This window comes from Neolamprologus brichardi, chromosome 6, assembly GCF_056152115.1.
Source record: "Neolamprologus brichardi isolate AB-2024 chromosome 6, ASM5615211v1, whole genome shotgun sequence".
NCBI classification, from domain to species: Eukaryota; Metazoa; Chordata; class Actinopteri; order Cichliformes; family Cichlidae; genus Neolamprologus; species Neolamprologus brichardi.
Window position 1 is genome coordinate 16,772,576 of NC_142109.1, and position 24,130 is coordinate 16,796,705.

At 39.7% G+C, this 24,130-nt stretch overlaps 1 protein-coding gene across 1 annotated transcript in view; it reads right to left on the bottom strand.

The window, feature by feature from the left end:
• Window positions 1-24,130, bottom strand: part of ctnna2 (catenin (cadherin-associated protein), alpha 2) — a 321,242-nt gene that overhangs the window by 38,468 nt on the left and 258,644 nt on the right. The window contains exon 10 of the mRNA XM_006787177.3: window positions 1,295-1,387. Within this exon, the coding sequence (XP_006787240.1) occupies window positions 1,295-1,387 (93 nt within the window). The remainder of the gene's footprint in view (window positions 1-1,294; window positions 1,388-24,130) is intronic.

Sequence of the window (24,130 nt, forward strand, 5' to 3'; positions counted from 1 at the left end):
AAAAATAAGATAAATACTTCACAGGGATACAGGGATGATAAAAATAATACCGGCCTTATCGTGTACTTTGAAATACCAATAGACAATATTTTAGCTACCCGAGGGAAGTAGCAATAGCTCCTTTGGAAAATGAAAGTGCTCTCCTCTTCCTGCTTTTGTTGCACAGTCAAACCCTCATTTTCCCGGGGGATTTCATACCCGGAGGCAGTTAGCAGAGTTAGTACCACCAATAAATTGTTCAATAAACACTTACTGCATAATGAAAAGTTAAAGCAAATAACTTGGGCACTGCCACTTTAACAACAAGGACCAGTTTATTTATTTCTTTGTGCCTTTGCTTTCTCACTTTGTGCTTTTTAGATTTACTTTTAGTGACATGAATCTGATCTAGATTATGATCTGAACATGGCAGTCACTGAGGCAGTGTGTGTGTGCACTTCTGCGTGCATTTGCACGTGTAAAGAATAACCAGTCTGGTTTAACTCTACTTGGAACAGATGGAAATACCTCTCTTTGTTGCACCTCCTCTTTGTTCCCTCTACTCCAGTCACAAAGCCTATGTCTATTATGTTTTTAATCTGCGTGTGTTCAGCTGTGCCAAGCAGTGTCAGGGGACAGCGCCTCTCCAAGTTTTATAAGTTAGTTGGTCTCGGTAGGTACGGGTAGAGGAGACTGCACATTAGATCATGAATCTTAAAATCAGCCTCCCTTCTCCATTTCTCATTCTCGTTACAATGTTTGGTCCTGTGTGGATAAGGCTTACTGTTAACCTTGGAAACAACTGATGGATTTCAACATCCTCCTTTGTTTCTTCCTGCGAAACAGGACTACAATGTCCTCCTACACATTATTTATAGCTTTTCTTCCAAATCCGACAACTACAACCTCTTTCCTTTAATATTCCTAAATATTACACTTTCATAAATCGGTAATTAAATATAGTAAAGTTCCTTAAAAGAACATTTTGATTTGATCTCATGTTAAGAATTTGTATTTTATGTAGTGCTGTCAGCGTTAATCTCGTTAAAATGACGTTAATGCCATAATGGCTTTAAAGTGGCAAATCTCTGTTAGCGAGTTAGCGTGGAACGCCCCGTATGTTAACGAGCTAACGCGTTAGCACGGTTAGCTCGTTAACGCGTTAGCAATGTGCAGCCCCACGTACGAGGCAATCTGCGCTAACTTGCTAACTGAGATTTGCAACGTTGATTCGGTTATGGGGTTAACGTTATTTTAACGAAATTAACGATGACAGCACTAATTTTATGTGATGTAGGTGTTTTAAAATCCTCACCTGTGGACACAGGCTGTCGATCTGGGTGGCGGCCATTCGTACCAACTTCACGCCCTCTTCATTGTTGGAGATGGAGCATGCCAAGTTGGCCACCTGAATAAAACAAACACAAAAAAGAGACCTAGCTGTTTTAATCTCGAAACTGTTAGCATTGAGGAAAACAAAAAGAAAAAATGTTGTGCCTCTATCAAGCGGTCATGCTCCAAAAAGGATATCTTCATCTTTTTCAAGACTTTTGCTGCAGCAAATATTTCTGCGTGCTGGCCATAAATTCCTCTCTAAACCAGTTTCAATTTAAGTTTGAGGGCCACAAATGACGAAACATTTTATTGTGTAGTTGAAGGTAGAATTCAACAGTCTGAATTAAAGCAACCAAGTTCCAAAATTATACTCCAGTACAGGCCAGTACAGTCTATTCTTTGTGTACAAAACTCCCTGCCTGTGTATTCTCTCCACAGCACAGCAAGGCATCAGTGAGAAACGAGGGGGGATTTTGTATTAAAAATACTGTAACTGTGATAAAATCCCACTTGATTGGTGTAATTGTGACTCACACTTGGTGTGTTGTAAAATTAGAAAGCAATTTTGAACAACAAGAGGACAGAAGATTTTATTCTCTATTATCTGCAAATGAAAAGTAAGGGTTTGTGTTTCATTGTCCATATGTTCATGAGTGTTTACCTATCATTTAATATGCAAATCTGGGTTATCTTTGTATCATTATTTGTCCAACTGAAACATTTGTGTTTGTACTGTACATTAATTACTTAGGTATGCCTGGTAAACTGCTTGTTAATACCAATCTCTAATAAGTCCTGTCCCAGGAGCTCAATGTGTTTAGTCATTTAGACACGGTAAAGACAACCTGCAGGCTGGACCTACTGAAGTTCAAACCGAGCATCTGAATTGGGAAGAAAGGTGATTTAGTTGACTTTGAACATGGCATGGTTGTTACTGCCAGACAGGCTTGTCTGAGTATTTCAGAAACTGCTGAGATCCTCTGCTGGGATTTTCCCGCACGACCATCTCTAGGGTTTACAGAAAATGATCCAAAAAAGAGAAAATATCCAGTGAGCGGCCGTTTGGAGGATGGCCAGACTGGTTTGAGCTCATAGGAAGCCACCGGTGACTCAAATAACCCAAGGTATTCAAAAAGGCATTGCTCAATGCACCACAGGTCAAACCTTGAAGTAGATGGGCTACAGCTGCTGAAAACCACACCGGGTGCCATTCCTGTAAGCAAAGACGAGGAAACTGAGACTTTAGTTTCCACAGGCTCACAGAAGATTGGAAAAATGTTGACTGGGCTGACGAGTCTCGATTTCTGCTGCAGCTTTTGGATGACAGGGTCAGAATTTGGTGTAAACAATATGACTGCATGGATACGTCCTCCTATGTATCAATGGTTCAAGGCTACTGGAGGAGTAATGGTCTGAGTGATATTTTCTGGGAACACCTTGCGCCTCTTAGTACCAAATAAGCATCATTTAAATGCCACAGCCTACTAGAGTATTGTTGCTGACCATGTCCATCCCTTTATGACCGCTGTGTACCCACTCTCCTGATGGCTGCTTCCAGCAGGATAAATGTGCCCTGTCACAAATATCAAATCATTTCAAACTGGTTTCCTGAATGTGACAATGAGTCCACTGCACTTAAATGGCAGTCACCAGATCTCAAAGCAACAGAGCATCTTCTGGGATGTGGTGGAACAGGAGATTCTCATCATGTATGAAGAGCCGTAACATCTGCAGCAGATGTGTGACGCTATCACATCAATATGGACCAAAATGTCTGAGGACCTTGTTGAATCTCTGCCATGAAAAATTAAGACACATCTGAAGGCAAAAAGTGGCAAAAGGCAGGCACAACAGAGTAGCATTACCCGTCTTATTTTTAACTGCAGTAATTAGCTGGTATCAGATCAGATTACAGGGCTTTCATTTTCATTTTTCATTAGACAGGCGGTGCACATAGATTTGTAAATGAGCAGCAGGTGACATAAAGCAGATGTTTTTGTGTGTGGACATTTTCTTATGGAAAATAATGGCACAGACATCTAAAGTATTACAGTAACATAACTATTTAGGGCATGCACATCTGGTGTGTGAGAGAGCAGAGTACTGCTGCACCGGCTGAACATAGATAATAATATTAATTCAGATCCAAATGGCCAAGCTTATCAAATATGTATATGCAATTAGGATTTCAGGTATAAAGCATGACTGGCATGCCTAAATAATCATGGGGCCTGGTGGTGGTGGAGAGAGGTGTTTTATTATATAATTATGTTGCCAGATGGTTTTTATGTATGACACACCCTTAGGTTGATTTATGTCTTTCTTTATATCAAGGCACAGTTTCTTGATAACATGCTTTCAGCTTGAATCCTTTATAGGAGACACATAGAGACGCTTATCCAAGTTAACTTTTAAAGACTTTGTTGTTAAAAAGCTTCACTTTAAAAACTAAATTAGAAAATCCCATGCCTCTCTAGTTTTTAAACTAATTATAAGAGCTTGACAACATTTCAAGATTTTATATTTTAGTGTCTGCGTGCGGTATTCCTATAAAATATCTGAAACCACCACAGCAATTTTTTGTCTTTATGGCTATGAGGAACAGGGGCACAGTTTGTGCTAGTCCCATGTGAAGTCATCCACAATATCACTGTCTCTCACTGTTAATTTTCATAACTTTAAACTGTTTAAAAGCCAACACCATCTCTAAACAAATCACATTTCGGCATGAGCCCAGGCTTTGAAACTGAGCTAAACAGACACATGCCAGTTGGCAGTAAAAGGTGCCAGTCTGCATTAGCACTTCTAGTACTCACACGTCACTGTTTGAGGCAAATTGAGGTAAATCAAATTTGTGTTAGAGGACTCTTGCTTAGAGCTCTGTCTCTTTACTCATGACAGCAATGAGCACATTGATGGATTATAGGCCTTTATGCGAATCAGAGTGTGCATGTGTTTAAAGCGGTGTGTGTGTGTGTCAGAGAGGGGGGGGGGGGGGGGGGGGGGAGAGTGAGAGCCTTCACTTCACATAAATGTGAAAGACGGTTTGCATATTTGAGAGCTACACAAATCACAAATTCAGTTACCTGAGTTACAGCTCTAGCTAAATTTGTATAACCTTTCTATATTTCTTATAATATTATAATGTTTTTTGAAAAATCAGTTTCTGTTTGCAAAGCACCTTTGAAATGTACAAGCTTATAAAAATACTTCAACTGATGTTAAAACGCCCTTAAGAGTTTCATTTTAGTGCAGTGGACTAAAGCTATTCCCAGTTCCTGACTGAAAAATAAACACTTGCTATTGTGTTGGCAATTAAAATAATTTCTCTCATTAAACACATTAATATGAAAAATGAAATTGGAGTAAATGGACCTATTCCTCTCTGTCACATGATATTTTAGCTGTACAGTCGTACTTCTTAGTGCTTAACTTGTTTATCCAGTTAACTTAAAAATACACGGGAATGGGAATTTGTAAAACAGAATGCAAGGACATTAATAATTGATTAAAACTATGTTTTACTGAAGTAGCATAAACTGATCATGCTGCTGTGACACTTTCAGAATGTGGTTTAGCATTATCACTGGTACCTATTTTGCATTATTACTTAATTCCAGAATTTTATTGGTTGACAGCATTGCAGGCTCAGGAACTTCTTGCGATCAGTCGCCAAACTCCACAACTCAGCAACGCAGAAAAGGTTTTACTTAATTTTGTACATATATGTTTGATTTATCTTTGGATGGAGTTCTAACTGGTATTTGTGGATGCAGGGAACGCTGCGTTTGCTGACAATTGTTTTCAGAAGTGTTCTTGAGGCCATGCTGTTATTTCCACTACAAAATTGTGTCTGCTTTTAATGCAGTGCTGTCTGAGGGCCCGAAGATCACAGCTATTCAGCACTGGTTATCTCCTCCAAACAGGCATTTTCTCTTTTAATGACATAATATTTTTGAAGATGATTCCTAAATTCTTTACAATTTTGCATCAGAAAATGAATTTTCTTAAGTACTTTAAATATTTACCCACACTTTCATCCACAGAGTGGTGAACCTCTCCCCACCTGCACTTCTGAAAGACTCAGCCTCTCTGGTATCCTCTTTTCATACTCAGTCATGTTACTAATTAACATAATTTGTTGTGAAATTTTCCACCTGTCTGTTTCCTTTTGTGGCAATTAACAATTTCTTGTCTTTTATTGCCACTCTTCTAAATTCAAAATGAACAACAAATTCCAAATGGGGATTAAACTTATAAAGTTAAGATATGGCATTGTATTTTACACAGCCTTTCTGGAAACAGCAACATTTTTGCTGGCAAAGTGTTGACATGTCATTTGCTTTGTCTCTGCTAAGTAACAAGCTCTCAAGATATAAAACCACAGTGCAGCACCTTTCCCATTCAGAGCTTTTTGCAATTATAGTATAAATGCAGCACCTAACCAGCAGAAAGCAAGACTCTGCTCTCTGTCTTTATTTGCTTACATAGTTTCTTATCTCTTCTTCTACCCAGCTTTCTGAGTGCAGCGTTGGCCCTGTGTGTGGCAAAGGGGCAGAGGGCTTTCTAGAGGCTGGAAACATGCCTAACAAGCCCACTCCCACTCCCTCTTACCTAACACAGAGAGCCAGGTCAGGGCCAAAGTTACAAAATCCAGCCAAAACTGCTAATTGCAATTATCTAGGGAAGCACTTCTCCTTTGAGGATTGTTTTCCCCTATCAAGGAGGGAAAAACCAAGACAGAAGGTTTGAGACTACACCATGCAAGCCTAATGCTGATACGGTCAAGGATGTTGGAACAGAATAGGCAATTCAAAGAGGCTCGTGTGGGAGTGCACATGCCTGTGCGTGTGTGTGTGTGCGTGCATGTGTGTGTAGGAGAGAGAAAGGGAGAAATAGAGAGGGAGAGATCCCCGCTGAATGCCCATTCTTCATTTTAGCCTCGAACAAAGAACTATCGATTTTGTCCTTTTGCCCTGCCCTGGATAATCACTTCAATTCTAATTTGATGAAGGTTTCCATGGCACTTGGAGAGATGGGCATTCTCATGTATGCTATCTAAATCACCTAAATGGAGCTCAGTAACTGGAAATAGATCTGATAGTGTTAATTTTTTTTCAAGTTTTTTTTTAAACATGAGCTTGTGGCGGTGGACTTCAAATCTATCGCCACAAAGTGATGAGGGTAATACAATAAATAACATCTCAGCAGTCTCTCTTTATTACCGCACTGACTGCATACAGTGCACATAATCAGTCAGTCTTTGAGTAATCTCATGAATATCCTCCGTTGTACCTCTTTATATAATGTACCTTTGAATCAATACCTTTTTTTATTCCCCTTTAAAACAAAATCTTTAAAATTTCTTGGTAGAGTAGATAGAAGGAGAAAAGTTAAAGAGCCCCAAAGCAGTTACACTACACAAATAACCCTTATAGTTACTTCTACTCTCAAGAACAACTAGCTGAGCTGCCAAGGCAAAACAGCTTTGCCTTGAGTCAAAGCATGAAGGCAGCTTAGAAAAGAGAAAAATGTCTTTCAGTCACTGTATATGATGTAAGAAGACTTTTTTTCTGTTACAGTCAACTATCTGGCTGTTAACTAGTTGCAGGGATGGTATTTTTAAAAAAAAAGTGGGGTCTATTAGTTCTGTTATATCCCTTTCACAGAACCACTGTAACCTCCCCCTGCCTTTTACTGCCTCTTTGATACTTATGCAGACACATAAACACCGACATACACTCATACGCAGTAAATAAATCAGTCTGTCAACATAGATGGAATAGAACAGGCAACAGGAGAATACAAACTGCAGTGTGAAACAATTACAGGCCAGCTCTCACAGGAGCAATTCTATTTGTTATAGTCAGGAGCTGCCAACTCCCAATAGTAAAGATTTTGCATACTGTGTATGGACCAGAGGTGACATAAACGGGTTAAGGTGCATGACCCTAGATAACACAAGCTGTCAAGGTTGCATGAGGTTCAAGTCTACGGGGGACATAAAGCAGCAGGAGTTTACGACCTGCTGTGAATGACTACAAACCACGCCTCTGAAAATCAATCCCTATTAAAGAGTGAAGTGCATATTGCCTCCGGAAGAATGCCCACCGGGCTTGCAGCAACATCAAAACGAAAGCCAGAACTTGTGGAATATTAAACAAGAAAAGTGTGAAATAACAAGAACAAAAGGAATAGATTTTTTTTTCCAGCAAGTTTGGCACGATAATGACTGTGATGTCTGTGCTTGGATCTCATTCCAATTGAGCTGTTTCTCGATTGGCGGACATCTCCTGCAAAAGTAATTAGTTCCTAATAAGGAAGCAAAAAAAAAATATAACAATACATACTTAATATTTAAAAAGTACATTAAAAAAAAACAGCAAAAGACTGGCAATGCCATTTGCTAGTCTGTATGAGGAGAATGCAGCATCATCTTTGCAGGACTTTGATTACAGGCTGCTGTTAAATTTCTACCTCTGTTACCTTATTTCCCCAACTCCCCGTTCACCCTCGACTGAAAGAAAAAGTGGACCTAAATTGCGAGTGACTCTAATGCACTTAGGAGTTCTCTCTACACTTCCTAACTCAGAATGGAAATGAGTCTAAGTCAGTGTTTACCAAGACGGTTCCACTAATATGTGGCTGACTGGGATACAGTCTGCTCCACAGTCTCTCTACACACCCTTTATTCAACATACCAATGTAGCCAGCTGGCAAAGATGCAGACACACACGACAGCACATGAGCGCATGAGTATCTCTTGTTAAATTTTTTGTCATAGAAGTTCTCCTTAACTGTAGGCTTCACTCACTCGAGAACCATCGGGAATGACCCTAGGCTTAAGGATGGGAGATTTATACTGAGCATGCAAGATTACAATACTGATAAATCGCATGAAAACAATATAAAGAAATATAAAGATGCCTTTCTGTAACGCAAACATTACAATCAAATGATCGATATAAAAAGTAAAAAACTAGATACATTTTATATTAAAATAAAATTAATTTCTGTAAAAAAAATGCTCTAATTTCTATGTATTGCTGCAAGAACTGCCCCTCGTTGGCTCATGTTCTGTGCTCCTAAACTGTAACTAACCAAGGTTAAGGCATCCAAAATGACGCCTTGATAGGAACATAGAAGTTCAGTGACCTTGTTCTGTGCGGTCAATGAATCCTTAACAAATCTGCTACTAGGTCAGCTCTAGCAATTGTACACATCTCCTTTGAGCCAACCTTTACAACATGAACACATGTATGCGAGTCAGACTGAAGTGGAGACGTACACTGGGGCTACAGCGGAAGTCACGAGGCTTGTAGTACACTGATTATACTAATATACTATGACTTTCTTTGACTGAAAAAAAGGCTTCCACATTAATTACCCTGTAATGTGTTTAATGCGGCTCCTCGGCGTGTTAAGTGATTAAGCTCGTCTTTTGACAGCACTAATTTTAATTGAGTCCTGCAGTGTTCAGTTTCCGTCCTCTGTTTGCATTTATCGAGACGAGCATTTGGAGTAAAAGACCTTGCATTAATGTTTTGGTATTCCCATTTCATGGTCAACACCGCCTGCAGTGTGTATAGATCAAGTACTCATAAGGGTTTCATAAGAAAAACAAACATTTAAAAATTCTCTTTAATCTTACCTCAGGCCTGTTCTTTACAATGCTAAGAAACCACAAGTTTACTGAAACAAAATTCTTTACTATAAAGGTTCAAAAACCTCAATACTTCCCGAAAATAAGGCAAAAATAAAACCATCCAATAAAGTATGGCTTTTAACAATTTTATGAAAAGCTCATATGTTCTCCCAGTGTGTCTTTCACGTTTCAGCTCTAAATCTCAAAGGCTTTGTTAGTCTCCGTGGAGTAAACGGAACAAATGAATGTTAATGTATCTCTTAATTTTTTTTTTAAAAGTGGATTTGTATGGTGTGCCATCTAAAAGTCTTAGATCTAATGATTATATATATATATATATATATATATATATATATATATATATACACATATACACACATATATATATATATATATATATATATATACATAAAACGTCTAAAACCAGATAACATTTGTGTTGAATAATCATTCAGTCTTCTTTGTGAATAAGCTCCCAGCCACACTGAAGCAATACCAGCTCTCACTGCGACTTTCATATAGTCAGACTTGCAAACCGTATTTATATTTTTATCTTTTATAAAATGTGGCTAAATGTTAGAAATCCTATCTATCATGGAGTTTTTAAGCATTTCTGTGATTCTGAAATGTTTTTAGAACTCTCAGAAGTCTGTGTTTAACATAAATCAAAGTTTTTGTTGACTTAACGTTAGAAGTTGAGTATGAAAATGCCCCAATATGCAACTCCCAAGTGCCTGATTTTGACCTGAACTTATGAAGAAGCAAAATCAAATGTTAGTTATAATATATATCCTTGAAACCTCCAGGAAACAGAGTAGCCTTCAAAATCACATCACAGTCTCCTTGACAACCGTGACTGAGCTTGCATGAAAGGCTGACAGTGTGATTTACAGTGGTCGTTTCTCCGGAGCCACAGCCGGGGCTTGTGTATTCCTGCTAATGCTATGGCTCGCTTCTCGATAAATATGATAATTTGCTGCAGGCTCCTGGGGATGTGAACCAGCACTGCTAGCAGGGTGAGGTTAGAACTGACATGAGACAACAGCAGGGGTGGATGACAACACAGTAAGCACAGACACATGCACATGGCTATGTGTGTACACACTCAGACTAGTGGAAAACAGAATACAGGCATCTGATGCAACACAAAAGAAGATGCTAACAGTCTGTTTGAAGCATTCTGTACGCTGCTTGTTTGATCCTTTATAAAATGCCAAGGACGACTGGCTTCCTCAGTGACCAAATACAGAGGCTTCAAAACATGATTTATTTACATGGAAATTGTAATGCCTAAATGAAGAAGGCCATAAGACGAGAGAATGGGCACCCAGAGATAAATATCCACAATATAAAAATTTATTGAGCTCAACAAGGGACACAGAGAGGTAATTGAAAGCAATATAAACAAATCAAATCATGTGTCTGCACATGCTGTAGATGAGTGCCTTACTGTATAGCTTCAGTCCTGGATATTGGATTATCTTGTTCACATTACTGTGAGTGACACAGCATTAAAGAAGGAAGGGAGAGGAGAACAAATGGCTGGCTCACTTTGCCCTCAGCAGGGGGCAACTACTCACACTTCTTGCTGGCAAAGGTGTCTTGCTGCTTTCCTGTGCTTAAGTCAGGGGGAGTAAGGGCTGGGTAGACCGATAGCTCTCGATTTTGCTTTGAGCATCCAGTGATGGGTTTTTGGGTGGTCGGTATCACCTATATAGTCAAAAAGCTTGTGTCTCCCAGGTAGTACAGTAGTTTGTTCATCTAACAAAATCTTCTGCCTTTTGCTCCAGCTGGTACTGTAGCCACAGGGGTCAGACTGCCTCTCTCACACAGGTCCTCTCCATCCGTCTCCCCTCCCGCCCAAAAAATACACAGCTAAGGCTGTTTCAACTGAACTATTGATTTCTCTTTGCTTTCCCTCTCTCTCCCACCCTCCCTTTTTGGGAGTGCTGGCCAAGCAGTTGGGTTTGGCACCAAAAACATAATTATGAAAATGGACCTCTGGGTTGTTTTAATCTGTCTGTACGTTCCACAGTCCCTCTGCAACAGAAGCCATTTAAAACTGTTTCAGCGGAATTGAAATGTTTAACCCACTTCACTGTAAAGAACAGTAAACTTGCTCGTAGCACAACACCGGTCGCTGTCTAAATCAGGTGTAACAGCTGCATTGCAACATTTAGCCAAAATTAGAAAGAAATAAACGTACGTATACTGTACTCACAGATGTCTAACTACCAAATCAACGTGAGATTGTATTGCTTGATAGTTTCTGTGACACAGCTATGACAAAATTCCTTGATGTAGACAGTAACTGCTGCTCTTTCCACAACCTGCAAGTGAGTGACATCTCCAAATTCAGGCTCATTCTCTAGACATTGACGTAGCCTGCCTGCTGACTACAGTAGCTGCAGTCTGTAAATGGTTTTCTTGCCCAAAACGTCAGTGTCATGAGTCATCGGTTTCAGTATCAGGATCAGATTTGGTTACTAGATTAAACATCATAGATGTTGTCATTTTTATTACCTGAAACTTTAGTTAAAGCCCATGTTTGTGATATTTGAGAAGTTTGTGTGTAATCTACATAACCTTGGTCAAAGGCCTTTAATAGATCAGAGAATAGCATCCTATTTCATACAGAACTAGATTATCAGTTGATCCAATGGATCTATAACAACATATTCCAATCGCAGACAGCAAGACCTTGACATTTCTCCATATCACACCCCTCTGCCTTCTCACATCTATCTAAGGCACAAGAAAAACATGATTAGTCCTGTTGGATAATAGATGCACGCAGAGGGAAAGGTCAGCGGTTGTCAGTCCTTAATGCCTCAACCTTTAAACTGGGGGATGGGCAAAGGGAGATGAAATACAAAAAACATGAGCAGTGAGGACATGACTTGGTGACAATAATTACTCATTCTATATCATGTGCATGTAAAGCATGGCGGAGAAATGTAAATATCACAGAGCATGGGGCAGAAAAACCTGTGCTGCCAAAGAAAAAACAGACATACTGCTTGAGTGCTTAAATTAGAAACATGTGTGTGTATGCATATATATATATATATATATATATATATATATATATATATATATATATATATATATATATATATATATATATATATATATATATGTATATATATATATATATATATATATATATATGTATATATATATATATATATATATATATATATATATATATATATATATATATATATACACATACATACATACATATAACTGTTTCAGTTTGGTACTTTGGTGTTTTTAATTTGTCATTTATTAAAATTATAAATATATATTTTAACTCAAAAGTACAGTTTTTAAATGTAATGTTGCTGAAACAACAAAATAAAATAAATAAAATAAATCTATCTGATTGAGAAATCACTCATCTTTGGAAAAGAGAGTTTATTACAGAGAAATGGCTCTTTCCAAAATAAAAGCTATACTATACGCTTCTTCTGGGCTATATTCTCAGCAGCATATTAAACATATCAGGTCCCCATAAGGAGAATCATGTGCTAACAGCTGTCTAAATGACTCGGGTAAAGTTTGTAGCATACGTGCTTGTTGTTTTTGTCTGCTTCCACTTGTCTTTGCACTAGGATGACCTCGGTGTAAATGTGCAGTCATATTCATTTTGTTCCCACTAGTGTTGTCAGCGTTAATCTGAAATGACGTTAATGCCACAACACAGCAAATCTCCGTTAACGAGCTACCGCGGATCGCCCCGTGTGTGGGGCTGGACAGCATCAACACGTTAACGAGCAAACTGCGCTAACGCAGTAGTTCCCACCAATTGAGCATTGCGTGGCACATCCGACATACTGTTTTACTTTTGTCCATGACGCGCTTACCTTCAGGGTCATACTTCACATGAAGACCAAAATAGTTCCAAAGGCCAGATCTGAATGAGGGTGGGGGAGGTTCAATTTGCCATGTTGCAAGGAGAGCTTAGCTTCTGTCTTGCTAGCTTGCGCTGCGCTCAGTGGATCTGCGCTCGACAGTGCAGCCTAGGCGGAGTAGTCGAACGCAGATCCACTGAGCGCTCAACACAGACAGCAATGTCAGAAGAAAAGTTGATAAAATAAATTAAAAATTTTGTATTGTTCATACATATGCGTACCAAACCAAAAGCACTGTATCGAACGGTTCAATATCGATACGAGTATCGTTGCACCCCTAATGTATATATATATATATATATACACACACACACACACACATATACAGTGGGGCAAAAAAGTATTTAGTCAGCCACCGATTGTGCAAGTTCCCCCACTTAAAATGATGACAGAGGTCAGTAATTTGCACCAGAGGTACACTTCAACTGTGAGAGACAGAATGTGAAAAAAAAATCCATGAATTCACATGGTAGGATTTGTAAAGAATTTATTCGTAAATCAGGGTGGAAAATAAGTATTTGGTCACCTCAAACAAGGAAAATCCCTGGCTCTCACAGACCTGTAACGTCTTCTGTAAGAAGCTTTTCTGTCCCCCACTCGTTACCTGTATGAATGGCACCTGTTTGACCTCATCATCTGTATAAAAGACACCTGTCCACAGCCTCAACCAGTCAGACTCCAAACTCCGCCATGGCCAAGACCAAAGAGCTTTCGAAGGACACCAGGAAAAGAATTGTAGACCTGCACCAGACTGGGAAGAGTGAATCTACAATAGGCAAGCAGCTTGGTGTGAAAAAATCAACTGTGGGAGCAATCATCAGAAAATGGAAGACATACAAGACCACTGATAATCTCCCTCGATCTGGGGCTCCACGCAAGATCTCATCCCGTGGGGTCAAAATGATCATGAGAACGGTGAGCAAAGATCCCAGAACCACACGGGGGGACCTGGTGAATGACCTGCAGAGAGCTGGGACCAAAGTAACAAAGGTCACCATCAGTAACACACTACAACGGCAGGGAATCAAATCCCGCAGTGCCAGACGTGTTCCGCTGCTGAAGCCAGTGCATGTCCAGGCCCGTCTGAAGTTTGCCAGAGAGCACATGGATGATACAGCAGAGGATTGGGAGAATGTCATGTGGTCAGATGAAACCAAAGTAGAACTTTTTGGTATAAACTCAACTCGTCGTGTTTGGAGGAAGAAGAATACTGAGTTGCATCCCAAGAACACCATACCTACTGTGAAGCATGGGGGTGGAAACATCATGCTATGGGGCTGTTTTTCTGCCAAGGGGACAGGACGACTGATCCGTGTTAAGGACAGAATGAATGGGGCCAAGTATCGTGAGATTTTGAGCCAAAACCTCCTTCCATCAGTGAGAACTTTGAAGATGAAACGAGGCTGGGTCTTCCAACATGACAATGATCCAAAACACACCGCCCGGGCAACAAAGGAGTGGCTCCGTAAAAAGCATTTGAAAGTCCTGGAGTGGCCTAGCCAGTCTCCAGACCTCAACCCCATAGAAAATCTGTGGCGGGAGTTGAAAGTCCGTGTTGCTCGGCGACAGCCCCAAAACATCACTGCTCTTGAGAAGATCTGCATGGAGGAATGGGCCAAAATACCAGCTACTGTGTGTGCAAACCTGGTAAAGACCTATAGTAAACGTTTGACCTCTGTTATTGCCAACAAAGGTTATGTTACAAAGTATTGAGTTGTATTTTTGTTATTGACCAAATACTTATTTTCCACCCTGATTTACGAATAAATTCTTTACAAATCCTACCATGTGAATTCATGGATTTTTTTTTCACATTCTGTCTCTCACAGTTGAAGTGTACCTCTGGTGCAAATTACTGACCTCTGTCATCATTTTAAGTGGGGGAACTTGCACAATCGGTGGCTGACTAAATACTTTTTTGCCCCACTGTATATAGACAGACAGACAGACAGACAGGGAGAAAAAGAGATGCATCAGACAGACTTGATTTGAGCTCCAGTATGTGGTGTGTTAGGCAGTCTAAATGTGCCAGTGGAAATGTCACACTTATTCCTGTGCTTTTAAATTTATGCTTGTGTAATTTTCTCTCAGGTGAGAACAAAGAAGTGTGAAGACGTGAAAGGCCATGATGGCACTGGCTGTAAGGAGAATTAAGAGCACAATTAAATAGTCTACATAAAGATGGCCATTAGTCTTCCTTAACCTTTCAGGGTTTTAATAAATAACACATAGTGTAGAATGCAGTGTGTACTGAGGCTGGTGATATTTGAATAGTTTTATAAATAGTTTCTATTTCACAGTACACTGTATTTTTTTTTAGCAGTGATAAAGACCTGTCATGACGACAGAGGGTAAATCAGAAACTGATAAAAAACAACCTCTGGGAGTTTTCTTTTTCTAGAAGCCATTTTGTCTTCGGGTAATTTCCTGGCCCTTAAATATTCTAGTCACATTTTCGGGGGGGGGGGGGAATATCACAATGTCAACATTCATTTTTCATTTTATTCCCTAATGAAAAGAAGTTTTTGGAAAGAGGAGTGTTAGGAGAACTGCATATCTATGTTTGATTTACGTTTAATGTCTTAGCGGTTTTAAATTTAAAACTGTGATATCAGCAAATATTCGAAGAGAGGATGTTCACCAAAATAATAAATGAATCACAGGTCCGAGGACCAGTGGCCAGACAAAGTCAAATATGCAATCAGCACAACCCACTGATGCAATGACTTTAGCTAATTACTTAATTTAGGAGCAAGCATAATTTTTGCCCTGGATTGCCAATTAATGTGAACCCTGGAACCAAATCTGTTACAGGTACTTTTCTTACATAGCAATGGCAAACTATAAATTGTAAGTCCAATTCGTTTAGGATTGGTTTAATTAAGCTGTGGGAATTGAACACCGCTGCACCTATTGCTCCTTGGAGAGTAGCGTCTAGACATTAGCACAGTAAATATTGCTCGCCCACTATTCTTTCAACCTTGAAAATGCTCTTTCATACAAAGAACTCATTATAGCATGCTGCTGTCATCAACTACCTTTCAGAAATTGGTGCCTTATGATCAGCCGGGGTCCATCCAGTAACATTGCACTGCATTTTTTAGCCAGTGTATAACAAACAGCAGTAAGAGGGACTCACCTAAAAGGGCATAATCTCACAATGTGTTTGGACATTTGCCGCGTCACAATGTGATTGGACATTTGACTTAAAAATCATGCGTCTGTTTGGCTTTGCAGAAGAGCCACAGTAGAAACTTTACTACAAGGGAATAGTATTAACATGTGAACTAGTAAAGTTGTCATATGACTACTTGTTTTTTGTTTTTAAAGTTTTATATTCCTGTGAAATTATATTTTATTTCTGGTTTAATTGTGAAGCAATGTGTTATAAATTTATGTTATATGTAATGTGTTTGCCACTCACTTTTTGTATATTTGTCATACTTACATGTTACAGAACAATGTTTTCTACTAGACAAAGATGACCTGAGTATATACACACAGTTTGTAAATGACGATTTCAGGAAAAAAAAAACATCCAAATCTACCTGTTAATATGCGAAAAATCAAACTAAATTAATTCTACATAAAAGTGGACCAGAATTCCTCCACAGTGACGTAAAAAACACATTGTGAGTTACTGTTACTGCCTGAGTGGTTTTTGGAGTTAAGGTGGCACAAAGTGTTATTAAGTTTAAGGGCCAGGTACATTTGGATAAACCTTTTCCCTTAAAAAAATGAAATAATCATTTAAAAACTGCCTTTCGAATTTATTTGGGTTATCTTTGTTCATTATTAAAAGTTATTTGATGAGCCGATGTCTTGACTTACTTGACTTTTTCTCTCACAGCTCAGATCAAGCTCAGATGACCCTTCTGGCTATGACTCAATTGTCAAAGCACTACTGGTCAATTCAATATATTGGTACCATATTAAAGAAGCGACAGATAGACAGACAGATAGAAACACTGTTTACCCCTGACAAGATGAATAATTAATTTCCATCAATTTTTGCTTCTTATTTCCTTTGTGAGAAAACGAAGAGACAAGAATAGCATTCAGCAGCATTATCTTTGAATGTGCCTTAATTGCTGTTGGTCTCAGTGGGATGCAGCTTGTTTCAATTTTAACACCACAGCTCTCTTTAGAGTTCTTCGTCTGCCAGTCCAATCACTACAATATTTAGAATGACGTCTACAGCACCCCACAGAGAGAAGATGAACCTGCAAGTGTCTAACTGAGGGGGACTAAGGAACTTTTGATAAACAATCATCATTCCAATAAAAGAACAAAAAAAAACCTGGAATTTGTTCAGTTTTCTCACTGACTGCAAGGGGAAATAAGGACAAAATTCAACAACAAAAACTAACCCAAATAGCGAGTGTGTGTTAACTTCAGCTTTGTATGGTATTTTCAAATACTTGATACAGAAAAGGATTAACATTTTAAAAAAATATCAAGAAAATTGCAGTATCTTGATTTATTTAAATGCCAACAACGCAACTGAACGCTATGAATGATGACAGTAAGATGATGACTCAGTGCTGTCCAAACCCTCACGTGTTTGCCACAGAGTAACCTTACTCCCTGTTTTACAGTGTAAAAGATAAGAAAACATGTAAACAGTCATTTCAGTTATAGCAATATATTCATTCATGCTAAACTATAATTGACGATGCTTATCCGTAACCCTACAGCCTACAAAATGCTGTCAAATTGTTCACATTTCAAATGCAGTCACTTAAGAAATTATGAGCAATATCCTGTCCTGGTTTTCTATCATTAAACAATCAGGCATAGGATCATCCCACATAACTATGGTTGAATGATTTTAGGAAAACAAGTAAATAGTCCAGTAAGTTTTAGATGTGCATCTACAACTCGAGGTAGAAGAAAAGAGAAGCCATAGCAACAACTCAAATTTAAGATCTTCACATGTAGCATCTGCTCAATTACTCATCCTGGATACAAGTAAATTTATAGCTGAAAAACTTTGCCACCTAGATGACACACTCGTCTCCAGGTAATTGGCTGAAAATGGTAAAGCAAAGAAGTTCTGAATTATTTGCCATAGTAACAGTTTTCTTCTTTCTCCTCTCAGCTAACATTGTTGTGCATCTTTAGTCTCCTCAGGTTTCCACTTTATTGCTTTTCCTCTTGCCAGAATTAATTCAATAGAACAAAATCCTAATTCCACACTGCATGAAGTGTGTTGATATAAATTTACATGCTACGGGCAAAGCTGTAAAGTTGCTCTTTTAGAGAATTTGGGCAGAGCCTCCTTAAAGACAACAGTAATTACAGACAGCTTAATGTGTAATTAGGTGTTAATGACTGTACAAAAGACATGATGTAATTACAGTAAAATGCATTTGTCACTTTGTTTTGTCTGTTTATTTTAAATATATTAATATAAAATGTAAGTGTAATTAAACAAAGTGAAGGGATGTTCTGCTAGAACGACATATTTATCTTACTTTTATTTTTTTCTAAAATTTCTAAGCGCTTTCAGAGAAAGTAAAACATAGATTAAAAATGTATATTTCTTTTAATGTCCGCTGAAGCCCACCGTGAGAATACTAGCAGCCCATAAGGATCACAAGAAACCATACCAAAAACATCACTGTAGATATATGAGATCAGCAGGAGGCGTGAGCAGAAGGGGGACAGTGCTAACTGCCATCATCATCCTCTGTTTGAGGCACATCCTCCTCTTCACTTTCTCCTCACCCTACCCCACCAAAAGTAAAACTCCCCTCTGGAGAGAGAAGGGATGGCTCCTTCTGCTCCATTAATCTAATGACAATGCCCCGTGACTAAGACCAGCTTAGCAGGCATTGCTCATCCCCATTGGCTCCTCTTTCACTTAGCATGCCATCTATGCATGAATGCAACGGGGGCAATGACAGCAAAGGAGGAGGAGAAAGAAAATAAAGAGAGACAGAGTAGAGACAAACAATGGCCAGATTATATTGCACTGGTGTCCATGGTTACCAAGGGATGTCACATAGCAGCACTGATAAAGGGTTTGATGAACTGTAGAAACTGGAAAACTGTCAAAACAAAGTTAAGAGAAGTCCGGTTATTTATTTCCCTAAATCACATCTATAATTATCAGTGTAGTGGAATTATATATGGCCTCATGAGAAGTAGAAAACATTCCTATCAACTAATAATTTTGTAATGGATTTAAGGATGGATGAATGAAAAGATAAATAAATAGCTCCCAAAAACTGACAGGATTTCTGGAGTCTGCAGGGCCATTGTTCACCTCGTCAGTCATGAAGCCATGCAGGCTACCCAGATGTCACGAGCACTGTCATTAGTCGGCTTGCACTGCTCGACAGCATTTAATGGGTCAAAATCTTGTCTTTTCTCAGTAACGCTAAACAAAACAGCTTTTTGTCATATTGCAATGACAGTGATTCCGATTCAAACCACTTCTTTGTTGCTACTGTAACAACTCAGTAAATTCATGCAGTGTATTTGAGATTATTTACATAATTACAACTTTTCTGACAGCATGAATCCGCAAAACTGCGATCTAATGTGCCGCAGTGAACAGTCAACGGGTGCAGTCTACACAGAGCGACGAGTCACTAGCTAGTCACACTGCACCTACAGCATAGCTGTAGCACTGCCTCAACTGTAATTTATGCTTTAGAATACTATGATGCACATTTAGTTCAGTTCTGTGTAGAAGGTAGTAGAAACATCCCCTTCCATCTGACACCTCTGGGAACGTCAGCGCTCTGTGGTGTATGTTTTGCTTGCTGATGTCCTCAAGGAGCACAGACTGTGTCTATGTTAGTCTAGCGTCTCATAGGAGAGATGTCCGCTTCAGCCAAACCTCTGGGGAAATAGCAACCAGAAGTTGGCTGTCAAATAGCAGAGCTGTTGGCCCAGAATAGCACAGGGTCAGTGTAGAAAAATAGGCCTCCCACACAACAAGAGCAGATAAGGCTTCTTAACTACATGTGTGACACTCTAGTAAAGTTAAATGCCAAACATTCTAACTCACATTAAGAGTTAATGGAACAGAGCAAACCCGTGTTGCTCACTTGGTATTGGCTCACATTATGAGGCATTAACATATAATGGAAATTATAATTATCTGAAATAAATAGGTAGAAAAATGGTCAAAACCAGCGTTCTTGAAAAAAGAATGGCTGAAAAGCTGACATAACACTAGATTTTGTTTATGATGAGAATAAATAAAATAATCAGATTTAAATTTTTAAATTGAAAGACCGCAATTGTTTATTCATGAACGCACAGGTCTTTAAAGGTTCCACGTTAGATACACAAAGAAAGGAAACCCTCTCTGTATTTATCTAAAGCCATCCCCCGGTTAAATGGCATTCAATCAAATATTTTGACTCAAAGTCAATCGATGAAGCCGTGTTTCAAGTATAAAGCTGATTATACAGTGAAATCTCACGTTAAGTGCTTTAGCCATAAGAGCGCGGCTCCTATTTCCATGTTGTTTGGGGGTGAAAATGTTCTCACCTCAGTGACTCAGGCATGATTGAGTGTTCTTCTGCTTTATTACCAAGAAGAATGTTTGTTGCCATGGTGATAGAGAAAGCAGGGAGCTAATACAGTATTTCATTACTGACTGAACAAAGAGAAAAATGAAACATAATTTGCCATTCTGAAAGGCAGGCAGGCAAGGATTAAAAGTTTTTACATTGCTGTGTCATTTGCCTGTTACTGCAGGTACAGTAATTATGTGCTGCAAAAACCATTACAATCTGTCAGTTTGCTTGCAATTGTTTACTTAGTACATGTCAGCAATTTTAGGAAATGATGAGTAGATTATGTGCTGGGGGTATAAATTGTAATATACATTCATGTCACTTGTATCCAATTAAAATGCTAGAGGGCACTGTGTCAAGGGTTTAACAAAGCTAGATTGGTAGATTACATGCAATGTTTGATAGAGATATAGCTGGTCTGAAACCTTTTTTTGGCATTATTAAAAATCTAACATTGCAATGAAGAACTGAAAATTCTTATTAAAAAAATCCCCTCTCGCCCCTGCGGGTGGTCTATCCTTCAAGCTCGGGTCCTCTACCAGAGGCCTGGGAGCTTCAGGGTCCTACACAGTATCTTAGCTGTTCCTAGGACTGCGCTCTTCTGGACATAGATCTCCGATTTTTTCCTGGGATCTGCTGGAGCCACTCGCCTAGCTTGGGAGTCTCTGCACCTAGCGCTCCAATTACCACTGGGACCACTGCTACCTTTTCTCTGAGGTCTTGGTACTCGTGTTCCTTCTTCCTGATGTTGCTGTCATTCGGTATCGCTACATCTATCACTACGGCCGTCTTCCTCTGCTTGTCCACCACCAGTATGTCCGGTTGGTTAGCCACCACCATTCTGTATCTGGAAGTCCCACAGGATCTTAGGTAGGTCATTCTTGACCACCCTTGGGGGCATCTGCCATTTTGACCTCGGGACTTCCAGGCCATACTCGGCACAGATGTTTGTATGCTAGTCACTATACAGTAGTAGTATATAGATAGTATGCTGGTCACTTGGTTATGGCGTTCTATGTATGCCCTGCCTGCTAGCATCTGCACCCTGCTGTTATGTGCTGGATTGTCTCAGGGGCATCTTTACACAGCCTGCACCTGGGGTCTTGCCTGGTGTGATGAACCCCAGCCTCTATGATCTCGGGCTTCCTCTGGTTTCTGCTGCCTGAGGTATTCACTAAGCACATGGTCAGTAGTGGCCATCTTCCTGATGTACTCGTGGATGTTTGTTGTGTCATCCTGGACAGTGGCTCTGGCAATTAGTAGTCCTTGCCCTCCCTCCTTTTGCTTAGCATAGAGTCTCAGGGTGGTGGACTAGGAGTAAAACCCTCCATGCATGGTCAGGAGGTTCCTGGTCTTGATGTCAGTAGCTTCCATCTCGTCCTTTGACTAGCTTATTATCCCAGCAGGGTACCTGATCACGGGCATGGGTTATGTGTTGACAGCCAAGATCTTGTTCTTACCATTCAGCTGACTCCTCAGGACATGTGTTACTCTCTGCAGGTACTTAGTGGTTGCAGCTTTCCTAGCAGCATCAGCCTCTTCGTCGTTCCCATTTGTCTGTGGAATCCCCTCAGATACTTGTAGCTGTCCTCAATGTCTGTAATGTAACACCTTCTGGTATTTCCAGTTCTGACTACTTTCCCTGTCGTTACCATCTGACTGCACTTGCCCAGTCCAAATGACATTTCATTGCTGTAGATCCTAATGGTGCGGATCAGTGAATTGATGTCACATGGCATGCATATATATATATATATATATATATATATATATATATATATATATATATATATATATATATATATATATATATATATATATATATATATATATATATATATGAATCCTTGAATATATATATAAATATATATATATATATATTCAAGGATTCAAGGAGCTTTATTTGTCATTCGCATCGCTTGTTAACATGAGGTGGAACGAAATTAAGTACACACGGTCCAGAGTGAAAAGAAACAAAATAATGAAGAAACCGAAATTGTTTCTTAAAGTTATAATAAATAGTTGTTTTTTTTGTTGTTGTTGTTTTGTTTTTTGTTTTTTTAACAAACAGAAATGACAAGTAAGAGAAGGGTCCCTGGGGCATTGTGCATCCCTAGTTTTGTAGTCAGTGATGCACTTGATACCCTTCCACATACTGCGTGGGTCCTGGGAAGGAATCTTCTGTGCGTATGTGGCTTTGGCTCATACGCACACCTGCAGTCAGTTCTCTCCTAGCCCTCCTGAGTCTCTGTGTATCACCAGACCTGAAGGCGGCGTCCCTGGCTTTCAGCAGGGCACGGACTCCCGCATTCAGCCAAGGTTTCTGGTTTGGATAGCACATCACAGACTTGGTGGTGGTAACATCCTCCGCACACTTACTAATGTAGCCGAGGACAGCAGATGTATACTCCTCCAAATCCAGCTTGTCCTTATACACCACAGCATCCCTGAAGACCTGCCAGTCTGTGCATTCAAAGCAGTCCTGTAGTACAGAGTATCCGTCATTGGGCCACACAGTGATGGTTTTCTGTGTGGGTTTGGAGCGTCGTAGTGGGGGATGGTAGGCAGGGACCAGCATAATGCAGATGTGGTCGGAGAGGCCGAGCTGGGGGCGGGGTACTGCTCTGTATGCGTCTCGCATATTGGTGTAAACATGGTCCAGTGTGTTATCTCCCCGTGTCGGTATGGTGACATGCTGGTAAAACCTTGGCAAGATGTCTGTCATGTTTACATGGTTAAAATCCCCAGCCACTATGTAAAAAGCTTCCGGGTGCTTGTTCTGAAGTGAGCTGATGTTGTTGTGTAGATCCATCCTTTCTTTATGTAGACACATAAGCCGCCTCCGCGAGCTTTCCCCAATAGCATATTGCGGTCAGCCCGGAAGAGCTGCCGGCCGTAGATCTGGAAGGCTGAGTTCGGCATGCTGTCTTTTAGCCATGTTTTTGTGAGACAGAGTATGGAACAGTTCCTCATCTCCTCTTGTTGTCTAGAGAGTGGACATTTGCCAGGAACAGGGACGGAATCGGCGGTTTCCAAGCATTAGCCTTTAGCGTCTCCAGCACACCACCGCGCTTTCCCCTCTTCTGCCTCCGCTCACAGCGCTTCCTCTTGCCCGTTATCCGCTGCTCTCTGCTCCTCCCAGATCGTAGCAGCTGCAGTCTGCCTAGCAGAGTTCTGAGTCTGTGGTCTATAGTTGTTGTTGTAGTCGAACTGTGCCTTGAGCTCAAAAATTCTGTACAATTATATGCCACACGCTTACAGCGGGCAAAGTCAGAACCAGTATTACAAACATTAAAAACATTAGAATAGACGTGTTCTCCGGTAGCCGCTGCTCTACTGTGCGCCATGTCACACATATATACATGTCACTCACACACACACACACACACACATATATATATGTGTAGTACCATGGATTTACAGTATACACACAGAAAGAACAGTTGCAGATGCATTCCACTTTATGGCAATTTCTGAACTGATGATGTCCTAAGGGGCAACAGTCAGTGCATAGAAAAAAAAGTATTATTTTCAAGTTCTATTTTTAACCTTACACAATAAAAAACAAGACAACCTTGAACCTGCAAATGTTTCTTTCTGCTCTGTCATTAGGGAAGCAAATACAATCATAAAACGTGTCTTTACAGTAATATTGGTAGTGACTTTTTTTTCGTACAGAGGACATGTTTGCTTTGACTTTGATATTGTGTTTTTAC